The 13,361-nt window shown below is 41.9% G+C and overlaps 1 protein-coding gene across 13 annotated transcripts in view; it reads right to left on the bottom strand.

The window, feature by feature from the left end:
* Positions 1–693: 693 nt before the first annotated feature.
* The window catches only part of LOC142931488 (unconventional myosin-XVIIIa-like), a 155,845-nt gene continuing 143,177 nt past the window's right edge, over positions 694–13,361 (bottom strand). For 6 of the 13 annotated variants that reach the window (XM_076075424.1, XM_076075425.1, XM_076075420.1 and 3 more), the window contains 2 exons: positions 10,777–10,899; positions 694–8,582 (listed from right to left, as the gene is read on the bottom strand). In XM_076075424.1, the coding sequence (XP_075931539.1) occupies positions 7,082–8,582; positions 10,777–10,899 (1,624 nt within the window). In that variant the 3' untranslated portion in view covers positions 694–7,081. Of the gene's footprint in view, positions 8,583–10,776; positions 10,900–10,947; positions 11,058–13,361 lie in introns of those variants that run through there. The other 7 variants (XM_076075433.1, XM_076075428.1, XM_076075429.1 and 4 more) reach the window with 4 other exon arrangements.

The following is a 13,361-nucleotide window of genomic DNA, read 5'->3' as shown; positions in this document are numbered from 1 at the left end:
TTAGATTGAATATTGATCAGCAAAGACAGATTACATCTTAGGTCTCACTCTGCTGTCCTTCAAGGACACTTTGAGCTCTTAATGTTTGAGGATTCACAGTGTGGCCTCTCTGACATTCTGTCTGTAGACAACACACTCACAGGAAGATAGTTTTAAAGAGGTCCTTCAGTCATTATGGGATGTATTTTGATATATGACCATTTTCTCTGAATTGGCAGAATATTTGACAACTTTACAGAGCCTTTCAAATGTATTCATCCCCCTTGGTGTTTATTTGGATTTTGTGTAATGGACCTACACAAATGTATTGAGAATGTATGTATTCGCCCCTAAATAAGATGTGGTGCTACTAATTACCTCCAGAAGTCACCGAAGTACTTAAATAAAGACCATCTGTGTGCAATATAAGCATCACATGATCTGTCACATGACCTAACAAAGCAATAAATCCATTATAACAAAATGGAATGAATGTTGCACAACAAGAAACCTGCCAAGAGGAGGACAGATAAGCCTGAAGGAGCTGAAGGACGTAACTCACAGAGCAGCTTTATGGAGAATGGCCAGAAAAAAAGACTGCTTCAAGAAAAAAACAAGACAAACCTTTGGAGTCTCCCTCGTGCCTTTTGGTGAACTCCAAACAATCTCTTTCTCAAAGGATTGTTTTTATAATAAATATGCCAGACCACTTCATTTTTTAGAATTATTTGAAACATTTTATTTTTTATTTCTCTTCACCAATTATGAGGGAGCTGGAGGTCCTCCCCCAGGAGATTCAGAGCATCAAACACTGTATTTCCTGCATCCTGGTGAATTTAATTTTTCTGCATCAATGTATGGAGCCTTTACGTACAGTTACAGGCCTGCTGTATGCATGCGCTCCTGTTATTGGCTGAGGGGACAGGGGAGGGTTGGTGGGAGTGGATGAGGGCTTTCAGTGACGAGAGCTACGGTTCTCATTTCCCCTTTACCTGTGTGAACAGTGTTTCCAGTGTCACACTTTCCAACAGTCCAGGTGATGGCTTTGCAGGACAAACTGTGTAAGCGCGACCACGCAGTAGGATATAAAAGTACACAAGTTTGTGTTATTGTGCAAGTCTGATGCCAGTGCACATTAGCCATTGGACATGCTTAATCGTGTTTGACAATGCAACACTCCAGTCAGAGGAAGAGCACATACCTGCAGCTTCGAGATGGCTGTAAATGGGAAAGCAAGCTGCTGTTGGGAATGAGCCACCCTATGTGTGTGTGTGTACCATCTCTCTCTTTAAACTATGTCAGTTACCCATAATGCTGTGCGTTGCATCCACAAACTAAATGAGCGTCGGTGTCAGACCCCGAGGAGCACTGACCAAGTTGTGTTATTTCACTCTTTAGGAGAGAGAACATGTTGTGTGACACATGTTGGCTGGTCAGATATGTCTCACTGGTATTACATAATCACATACATATTACATAATCACATACATGTCTTTCATTCTTTACAAGAGATTAATCAAAGTTTTGCCCTTGTTTTCATGATTTACATCCAATGCCAACGTTTACTAGAGAGGGACGTAGTGTCCAAATGTAGAGACAGAAACGTGGACATCAGAATGGTGAATAGGTGTGTAAAACTTCAGATTTGCATTACATCACAGACCTGCATACAATAATACTTAAACCATAGTTTGTTTCCATAAACACCACTTCTTTAGACTTTACAAGCAAGAGTTTGAAAAGAGAAATATTATCATTGAGAGAATTTACAATATCAATAATATGATGATGGCGCTGGATGAGAAGTCAGGGAATATTATCACAATGAGGGCAACCTGAATGTCTGTAAAGCATTTCATGGCAGTCCATCCAATAGTTGTCAACCTCAAGGTGGCTCTTAAACAAAAGTCAGGGGATCAGCAAAATCATTAGTCTTAATCTGAAGGTGGCGGAGCGACCGGTAGACTAACATTAGCTCGCTGCTAGCGTGACTAAAACCTGCAGACAGGGAACCTCAAGGAACAAAGCAGAGAAGTTGCATCAACCTTCCTCTGGGTGAAGTCTTCAAGAGAAAACATATTTTGTAGGATACAGAATTTATGGTATGACTTCATGAGCCGTCGTCTCCTCATGTGGTGAGCTGGCACCACCAATCCTCTTTAACAAGTCAGGATTACTTGATTTCATCTGTGGATATACAGAGACCACAGAGGTCAGACGAGTCGGGTTGTTGAGGTAAGATGTGTGCTTTTGAAATGAAAGTCTGCGTTTACTGACTGACTCATCTTCTCATCATGAAACTGGATTTCACATATCTTGCTGCCTTCAGCTGAATATGTTGATTTCTGGAGAGCTATTAGTTCTTATAGTTCAGCTTTGAGCAGACAATATTCACTTTCCCCTGAATTAAAAAACAAATGAAATAAATAATGAAATGAGTGGGCTTTGTGTGGCTTTAAGGCGTTCACAGGGTCAATGCTGCTGTTGACATTTGTCAGAGCAGATGAAAACACCAAAGCGAATGAATCAGGAAACAACACGGTTTCACTTTGGTTTTATCTGCATGCCGTGTGGAAATCTTAGAACAAAAGCACATGCAAGTGTGAATGGAGAGACCGGACCTGAAGACACACAGCAGCAAAACACGTCAACTCAGACAAATCCAGTCTACAAACAATCACCATCATTTATTTACAATATATTAAACTGTAATGCAAAATGTATAACAAGTGGTCAATTTGTTCAATAATGAAAATAAACATGAACTATTTTCAAAGCTAGCATCAATCATTCACATATTTATATATAAATACGTTGTGCAGTCAGCAATATTACGCCTGCTCTTTTGTTTTTATTCTGTTGAAGCAAGACACTGTTATCAGGGTCAATAAGGTCAAAAAACACATTTCCACACTTGTGTTGACTGCATAGAGAATAAAGATGAAGACACAAGTCTACAAAAAGCATGTATAGTAGAATAACACCCAACTACTCCCACAATGACGAAGGTCTGCACTTTGTTTTCAGCCCTGAATGCCACGTCAAGCTCTCCTGGACTTTAAATGGCTTTCAAAAACATCGTAGCGCTGCTCAGGAAATAGACAGATGACCAGAGGGTGTGACATTTAAGCAACCATGAAAATGCAGCTTTCTATTTTCTTGCTGTTTCGAGGCATCATTGGGTTGAAAAAAAAGAAACCTGATAAATAAACAGGCCTCAAAGACATTGAAGATGATTTCACAGTATTGGTTATATAGGCCGTAGTGCGTCCAGTTGACAAAGATACAGTTAAAGTTCACAATGAGGCTTTAAAGGAGATGCTGGTGATATTCTACACTTTTCTTACAATATCATCATAACCCATGAAAAGATATGAATCCAAGCAGAGATCAATTCATGTCAACAAGATCACTCCAATCAGAGGATCTGTCTGCACAGTTCGCATTCAACTTTGGAGATTTTTGACATTTAAATTTGCATCATTGACCAATAGCAAATCCTCCCGACAGTGCTGAGAAGCTATCATAGTCACTTTTATTCAAAATATGTGGTACATGGGGGAAAAGAATCTGGTATAAAATCCATAATGATTTGTTTCAATGATAAATTGTCAGTGCTCTCTGTTAGCTAACATGCTCTCCATGCTAGCTAGGCTAATGCTCATGTTGCTAGCATCAAACCGTGCTAAACAAATAATCATGACACAAAACCCTCAGAGAAATAAAGTGTAGAAGCTTTGGGTTTTACTCTATGGATGGAAAAAAAGTGACTTTTAAAAATATCTAACAAGATATCCATCAGCCATATTTAAAGACTTAGTAGTCTTCAGTATGAACCGATTGGCTAACAACTGCACTAGCTCCATTTTATGAAGAAGACCAAGAGATGTGAAAGCTCCAGAAAACATATCAAGTGGACCTTTGAGCTTAGGATATTTCATACACACACTTCTCCCAAAGGTCAAGAAAACACTGGTGGTTTTGGTCCTTTCATGTGATTGGCTGACAAAAAGAAAAATATTGAACAGCACCAGTTTTTCCTTGGACATGCTGGTTGAAGATACCATACATGTGACTGATGCTCAAAGTCAAGTACATTCCCTCTGGAAAGAAAAGCACATCAAACGTAAAACAAACACAGGCGACATGTGAACAACAAGCACAAGGAGGACAAAGCCGTGACAAAGTGTCTTCCTCACTAAAGAATTTGGGCAAGAACTTAGTCAAATCAAGTCAAATGAAAAGAAGAACAAGGCCTTTTGCAGAGGTAACCTCAAACCTCATGGAAATTAATTTGCCCGACGGCCGTCCTCTGCAGAAACAAATCTATCGCACATCAAAAACAAAATATTCAAATGGAGAAAAATGCTTTGCTGTTATGGAGGAGCAGTAAGTGATGCAATCACTCTCCCCTGTAAAGAAGAACATCTTTTCAGGGAAACAAAAAGTGAACAGATGATGAGCGTGCCCTTAGTGCAGTTCATGAAATGCCACAGCTGTAGAGGAGACCACTTAAATCAAATGGCACTTGTCCCGAAATGGAAAGAAGCAGGAAAAAGGAAAGAAATAAGGATGGGACCTTTCTCAGGACTCAGCATCAATTGGCAATAAGTAAAGCAGTGTGCACACGCCCTTCAACAAAGGCTTTTTGGCAATACATTGTACTATGGCAGTACTTATTGTGGTGTACTATATGTAGAGAAGAGAGGGAGAGTGATACAGACAAAGAGAGGCAGAAAGAATATATCATCATTGCAACCTCAAGTTCTTTGGCTCAGTTACAACCATACAGGGTGGCTGCTCAAAGCCAAGCAAATGCTGCTCGCATGCAACCAGCGGCACGTGGAGTTGTTAATAACAGAGCTGCTGTGTGTGTGTGAAGTGAATAATGAGAGGCTAAACACCATGTAGTTTGTCAAATATGACCAAATCCTGTGAGGATCTGCAATAGGAAGCTCTAACCGAGTGTTGGGAACATGTTTTCCTGCAGGGTTGTGAGTTATTGTGTGGTTGTGTCCAACTCACCACAATTGTGGTCAACTTTGCATGCAAGACAAACTGTCACGGAGTAATGAGGGCACATTTCAGAGAGCGGATGCTGACAGCGAGGACCACGATGTGGTCTCATAAGGCCTGTCCTCGCTGTCGTCCTCTTTTATTTGGCTTCCATGTCTGTATCAAGAGTAGAAAGAGCCCTGGGCCGCCCCACCTTCTTCTTTTTCTTCCTCCTCCTCCTCTTCATCAGATCTATTGAAGCAGTAGTGTCTCCGGCCAGGGGGGCTGGAGCAGGAGAGAACAAGTACAAGCTGATGTTGTTATCAAGAAATTGAGCAGAGAACAGTACGGTGTCTAACAGAGCTCAATGCACTGCAATGTAATAAAACACAAGCAAATGTAGAAATCATCATCATCACAACACAAACGCTGCATTGAGAATAAATACTGAGAATACAAACTGAGGAAGGCACTCTTCCTAATGGCCTACAGTAGCAGGCAGGGTAAACATGAGGCAGATGTAAAGTATCAACAGAAACAATTTATTCGGGCCGAGAAAGCTTGACATACTGTTTATGAATATGACTATCATATTAATGTGTAGCATCGCTGCAATACATCGTCCAGCCACCAGGAGCAGCACTAAGCACACTGCCTGAGCAGTGCTCGTGAGTGACCATGTTTGCTTTCAAAGAGTTGAATTTCTTTCTTCTCTGAGTAAATCAAGGTTTCTTCTGTGACATTGTTGTTCTCCCACAGAGAAGGTTGCTCAGAACATTGGCTGCCATCCTGTGAGTTTGTATTGTCAACATTCCTCATGGGCAAATATATAAAATGCCATCAAATACAGAAACACTGCAAGTCGTACACGACGATGGAACTACATTACAACACAAGTGTCCAGGGACCACTAAAAGCCCAAACACACAATTTGTTCAATTCAACCACTTGTCAGTTGAATTGAAGATGAGCTAATCTTAGTTTTCAGGCTCTTATTGTGTCAATGTGATGTTATTGGAGATATAAGCACACCTAACATTAGCCCGTCACCATCTACTAGTTCATTTCTTTTAAGGAGTTCCTGGTTGTGTTGTACATCACATTCCTTGTGTACTACTTGCAGGGTTTCTGTATTTTTGTCTGATCATGAATAGTTCTCATTTGCTTGTGTTTTCTATATTCACAGGGTTTTTCTAGACTTGACAGGTTGTGTGGTGATGAGGTTGTCTTCATTAGCTTGTGTTTTGTCTATCTGCTTTGTGTTCTTGTGTTGAGCTCCCATAACCAGCACAAGCTAGCTGTGCATGTTGTGAGGTGAGATGCCTTCGCGTCTAGTGGACACAAAAAGTCTGCAATGTGATACAACACTAGCATGCCAAACGGGTTTGTGTTATTATTGTTACTAAGGGACTGAATCAATGCCATTCAAATACCAAATGCAAAGCACTGCGACGGATGTGATTCCATCCTCTCATAATGTTACAGTTGTCATGTGAATCAGCTGAAAAAAATATCATCTCCAATGACTATAATGAGCAAGAAAAAGCATTCAAATGGCTTAAACATTGCAATCTGGGGATTAATTACTGTCAACTGTGCATCTCAAATGAATTTGCTAATTCTTTTGAATCAATGCTTGGGGTCTAATTATACCTGCACTTACGGGCCTGGAAGGAGAAATGTATTATGGCCTCTCTTATTTAATTCCTGTTATTTTGGCCGGTCTGGGGCTATACATTTCAGTGATATCTCGGTAGTGATTAAAAGCTGACTTAACATTCATATTGAGTGCAGCTTCTGACCAACTACACTACCCAGCTCCTTAAGAGTCCCCAATGAAAGCCTTACTACACCAGTGCAAAGACAGCCACAGAGGGGGTAGTAGTAAACATCAAACATTGTTAGCATGCCCAAGACACATCATCCAAAATGTAACCCAGAAACTACAATTCTAAACTGTAAATGTCTAATCCCATTCAGACTGAATGGAGAACATTGAATGTGCTGATTGACAAGAGTTAAATAGTCTTTGATTGGTTAGGTCACATCATGCTTCAAAAACACTCTTCAAGGTAAGTCCAGTCCAGGCAACCACCTACTGCCTGCCTCAGTCACTGTCCGGCCGGTACAGGTACTTCATCATCAGGTTGTCCACCCTCTTCTTCCTCTTCTTGTCATCCTTGTTGTCAAGGGGCTGCCTCTCACTCTGTGGCCTCGCTTCTCTTTCGCTTTCAGGGCTGGACACCTTTCGATCAGGAGCTCTCTTTACACTGCTGGAGCTTCGGTAGGAAATGGTTGAAGCCCCGGAACTTGACCCAGAGTCCGACTCGGAACCTGAAGACGAGGAAGAAGACGGAGATTTGTCCCTCTTCTTGGACTTTTTCTTGGACTTCTTGGACCTCCTCTTGGAGCTGCTCCTGTGACGGTGGTCGTCTCCTGAGCTGTCAGACTCTGAGCTATGGCTTCTCTTCTTCTTCTTGCTCTTGGCTTTGCTCTTACTGTGATGGCGACTGCTGCAGCTGCTGTTGCTGCGGGACGGTCTCATGCAATCCACTACGGATGCAGAGCGCCTAAGACTGCTGACAGGGCAACTACCATCTCCATTACGGATACTTTTGCTGTCGTCTTTATCATTCTTAGATTTTTCTTCTTCACCATCGGAGTCTTCCAAGCTCCTGCGCTTAAATTTGATTGGTTTGAAACTCAGCACCTCATTGATGGCTTTCTCCAGGTCAGGGTCGAGGTAGTTGCGATGACTGACTGGTTTGATGTCCAATTGGGTATTGTCAATTGGGTCATTATCAGCAGTTGATGATCTGGCTTGTGGTGGTGGCATGGAGATGCTGCGGCCAGTGGAGGAGTGAGGACTGTACGCCGACCTCTCGGTGAAGGCCACACTACGACTATCATCAATATTAACATCAAACTCGCTCAGGCGGCAGCTGCGTGCCAGCGACATATGGGAATCAGCTCGGCTAACACTTCCAGGACTGCGCCCCCCAGACCGTCTGCTAAAGCAGGGGCTACTGGGACTGCTGCCATACAGTGACCGCCTGCCTCTGCCCTCATCTAAGCGTGAGGTGCTTTGGTGGCGTCCAAGCGAGCTTGACAGACCTAAGCTTATGGTAGACTTGGCATCATTCTCTGGGCTTAACCCAAGACGTGTGGAGGCCCGACTTGGTGCAGTGTATGAAATGACTGATTCTTTGTCAAAGTCAGTCCAGCGGCTGTCCATACCTTTCCTGGCCCGGCTGTTTGCCTCTGAATAGGCCTGGGAGATGACTGATTCTCTGTCATTCATGTCATTCCCTGCCTGGGACTTCCTCCTGGAGCTGACTGAGTAGGTATCATGCTGAAGATCCGAGTTTTTGGATTTAGCCTTATGCAGGGACAGAGCCTCTTCTGACTCTGCATTCTCCTTGAGGGCACTAAAGAGGGCATCCCCTTTGCCACTGATGGGATTAAGGTTGGAGCGTTTTCTGTAGCTGAGAGAGCTCATCACTGACATTCTGCTCGGCTCGACCTCTTTGCCCTCTTTATTTACCTCTTGCCATTCCTTACCCTCTTTCCACTCTTTCCCTTCCTTTGCGTCTACATTTACAGCAAATCTAGAAAGAAGCAACAGTGGAGGACGAAGGAATGAAGACAGTGGGAGAGAAAATGACAAAGATGAGGTATTGGGTCAAGTGAAGGTGAGTGAAGGTAGAGAATAAGAAAAAAATAAATTAAACTTGACAAATAAAAACAGAAATGTCATGAAATTCAGCAAAATGATGTAAAGTAAAGCAATGAAAAAAAAGAGATTAGGAGAATGCAACTTGAGACAACTGACAAGGCACCAAGAACAGATGAAGACCACAGTAATGATCCGAATGGGAAAAATCATGACTTCAATCCTCTACAAACCCACTTTAAAGCAATCTAAATGTTTTGGCTGATTGGCCCTTGGAATCTTACGTGTCTGCTTTAGGCTAAATGGCTATATGAATGTTTTGTTGCCATAATGCCACATTATGGCATTAGCCTAAAGCAGACACGTAAGATTCCAGGGGACTTATTGGCAGAAATGGAATATAATATTCATAACTATGTTTTGATAAGTGTATATCCACCTGAAACTAAGAATCTTTTTGTCTTTGTTACCTTACAATAAGTCGTTTATATTTAGATAAGGAGCGGGTCATCTTCACGGAGCCCGCCATGTTGCACGACCATGTTTCTACAGCAGCCCAGAAGGGAAAAACCAAACACTAGCTCTAGAGAGACTTTTGCATTTTTACGTTACCTGAAGCCCACCGTAGTTCTCTGACATGCTTGAGAAACTGAGGCAACGTGAGCCGCTGAGTGCAAAATCGTGATAACGCCAGCTGAATTTCCTTGCTCCTAAAGTAACGAGGCGAAGGTCCTAAAAGATACCGCGGTTGTCTTGGAAAGGGAGGAGTGAGTCGAGGGGTATTCAGTTGGTTGCAATCTGCAACCACACTACTAGATGCCACCAAATCGTAAGTATCAAAGTATCAAAATGATTTGAGAACTTGAAAGGCAAAGTTTTAGCCTTTTAAATATAAAATTACTTTCCTATGTTTTTTTGGCCATTTTGCCTTTATGATATAGACAGGACAGATACTAGACAGTGGAGATAGAGAGGGGACAACATGCAGCAAAGGGCCACAGGTGGGATTCTGCAGTAAGGACTCAGCCTTGGTGCATGGGTGCTCCATCAGGTGAGCTATATAGCACCCATGAAACCCATATTTAAATCTGTTTCTACAACTATTCTACAGAACAAAAGATATGCTCAGGAAAATGGATTTTTGCAGAGAAGAAAGAGTATGTGCTACTTTATTTCTATTTGGTATGCCAGACTGATAGGGTTGAGGTTTAGGGTAACACTAACCGTTGTGTTCCAGTTAAAGTACAGGTTATATGTGCTGAAACTCAATTAGTGGTGGCAAACATTTTGCATTCTGGTGGGAAATTATCCAGTAATCTTGCTGAAACATACTGAAATATTTTACATAAAATTGCATATTTTTGTCTAATGTTGAAACAGGGTATTTCCTGTTTATTACTGATCTCAAACAGTGAATCCTGTGAGAATTAAAGAAACTTCAAGGACATAATATGTGTGAACTCTGACTGAAAATCAAATCAAATCAATCAAAGCTTAGACAACACTTTGAACTTGATAAACCTTTTTTTTAATCTATTCTTTGTTGAATGACAGAGAACTGGCCAAGAAGTCCAATGTACTTGTGCAAATGGCAATTAAAGTCACTAGAAATTGAAAGCTGCCACTACAAGGGGCAGTGTTGGCTAGTCAGCCACTGTTTGTCTGTGGGGACATGCTGCTAAGAGAGATTCAAAAACTTTTTAAAGTTGGTAGTGGCTCAGCTGAGGGAGGGAAGTTAAATCTTCTGGTAAGGAGACAAATCTGGGGCAATCGAAGCTGTCAGCTGGCAGACACATTCATTTATCTCAGCAAGCGGCTCAGGTAGACTATAGCATCTGGCCCTTGGGCATGTCAATAAATCTACCACAGAGGTGGTTTGTTTTTAGAAAAAAAAAGTTCCCTCTTCAAAGAGCAGGCAATAATAAAGACAAAGTAGCTTGAAAATACATTTAAGTAATAGCGGTCCCCTGATTTCAGCCAAGTACCTGACTGGGATTGCTTTATTTCCTCTGAGTCAGATCCCGTAAACCATTTCATCCGGAGTCCAAAAGCAGTGAAAGGTAGCATTAGTTAGACTGCCTCCTAACTGCTCCTGTAGTGACAGTAATAGCAGCTGCCTTTGTACTGACCTGGAGCTCTTGAGGCTGCCATCATCTGACAGGTTCTTGGTGGAACCTTTGCTTTTAGACAACCAGGACTTCACCCCATCCACGCGATCCTCCACCTCAGAGTCTGTGTCTGAATCCCCCTGACTGGTAAGAGTCAGAGACAGGAAAACAAGTCAGAGGAAGCAAAGGAGAGACGAGATGGCAAAAGAGGTAGAATAGAAAAACGAGAGAAAAGGGGAAAAGAAATGTTGGTGTGAAAGGAGAGTCAACACTGGTAGAAATGTTCCTGTAATTCTCTGTATCTGTGGAGACAGAGAATGGAGAACAAGCTGTTAGTGTGGAAGCAAAGAAGGATTGTGACATTCATACGGGATAAAAGACAGCACATGCTCAAAAGGCTCCAGTAAGCACACAAACATGCCTACGAGAGGTTGTATAGGCGTAAACACCACACTGCAGGTTCTTACTGTCACTGTTAGATGAGTGCTTCACTATCATGCTCTCCCAAAGCCGTAGTAGCACCATGGCAGAAACAACACCACAGCAGGTTTGGCCAACACTGCTGTGGTATGATAAGAGTACACCACTGACATCTCTGCTAGACACACTTTTACATCGCACAACAATCAAATACATGAGCTGGTTCAAAAGTCCTGTTAACTAAACTACTTATTTGAAAGTGAAGAAGAAAATAATTGGAATTGTGGTTTAGGTAATAACTTTATGTTCAAGTAAGTGTCTGGATGACTTGGTTAAAGCGACAATGTGTTCAAGTCATTATCGAACTGTGTGAAGGTTGTGTGCCTACATCTCCTACATTAGCATTCAGAAATGTGTTCAATAGAATGTGCTTTCACAATGGGACTTGGTGTGATGGTGCAATCTTTGGGGATACTACTCTAGTGATGTTCTCATGATTGGCATAAGAGACTCAAATGTGGTATTTCTATTTCTGTTGTTGGAGTATGATTATCTCAGTTCATACATTGTTCTATCTTTAGCAAAGCAACAAATTCATTCAGATGAAGCGCCCCTGGCTTGCATTGGGCATTTAAGAGCTGTGTAGATCTGTGTGTCGAAAGGCAGCAGGACTTGAATAAAACACAAAGTTATCTTGCTTGATTATTGCTGGTTCTCTTCATACTTGTATTTCTGCAATGTTTCCGTCTAAACAGCGTTCATCAGGAAATCACTGCATATACCTCATAAAGATTAGATCCAAACCACCTAAAAGAGTTTCTGCTGAACTGCACAGCAAAGTGGCAGAACATGTCCAGATGTACCTTTCTTCTGGTAATTATTGTCATTACCAGTCCTGCACACGCACATGCAGTCATATGCATACACTCATAATTTCACTTCTTGACAGAATGATTTGGTACACAGCTGGGCACTGCACTGTTTTTCCTCTCAATTATCATTACACATTCACAAACCACTGTGAGCCACGGAGTGAAATAGAGGGCTTGTCATAAAATTTGACACAGATGAAAAGAGCGCTCATTAAGTGCCGTCAAAGCCCAGTGCTTGTGTGGCGCTGTGAAATTAAGTTGTTACAGCTTAATAGTCCTACAGAGACATCAGAAGGGTGGCGCCACATCTCTGCATCGGTTTCAGAAAGCCTCAAATCTAGTCGGGGTAGGGAGAGAAAACATGGAGCTCTGAAAGGCCCAGTGCTACCTATAATTAAAATCATTAGCAGTCAGAGACAAAAGCTCCCTGGATTTCAAAGAGGAGATTTCAAATAATGGCTTGCCCAGTGAGATCCAAATGCATAGTGTGCTAGCTTTAATGGAATACAATAACCTTGGATGGTAATTCTGGGACAGAGGGATGGGAGGGATGGGAGGAAGGACGGGGCGACGGACTCTTAAGCTGTAATTAGCTTTGCAAAACATGCCTCTACTATTAGACAATCTGGAGATTTGCTGCTGCCTACTGTTATGATGACAGAGCAGCCAAGTGTCTTTGTCTTTGGCAGTGTGGACTTCTCAGAAAAGACTTCACTCAATGAGGGGAGAAGATGCTCCGACGTCAGGTAGCAGACACGTTTCCTTATATGACCCTTTTTAGTCAAAGCGTCGCAAGGGTTTCTTAGTCAACTCTTCTTAAATGAGTCTTTTAACCTTCGTCTTCACTGGTGACACTGATTTAAAAATAACTCCTGCCTTGAGGAAATAAAAATGGGGAAGGAAGAGCAGTTTACTTTTTCTTTCATCTTGTAATTGTAATGACATTGCCGAGTTTCCTGAAACTTACAGCAGTGCTGCAAAACTCTTTCTCCTAAAAATGGTTGTGCCTAATACGTTTCGGAAGAATCTCAATTGCTGCCTGGATGGTTCTTATGTCGTGGACTGACATGAAGTGGTCGGGGAGGATGGTGGGCACACAAATGCAGGACTTTGCATTCTGTGTCCTGCTTGTGGTTAGGGTGAGGATACTACAACACATTGCCTCGAGACAGACATCAAGCTTCAGTTGCTACAATATTATTGTAAAATATATTCAATCAATGACAGTAAATGCTTTGCAGATATGTTCATTAAAAACAGTTTGGAATTATGTGTGATTATTCTCGAAGACTTTCTTACCTGTGTAATAATCTC

The sequence above is a fragment of the Anarhichas minor genome, unplaced genomic scaffold (assembly GCF_050575085.1).
Source record: "Anarhichas minor isolate MPS153535 unplaced genomic scaffold, ASM5057508v1 ptg000052l, whole genome shotgun sequence".
Taxonomy (NCBI): Eukaryota; Metazoa; Chordata; class Actinopteri; order Perciformes; family Anarhichadidae; genus Anarhichas; species Anarhichas minor.
This window is presented reverse-complemented; position numbering and strand designations above follow the sequence as displayed.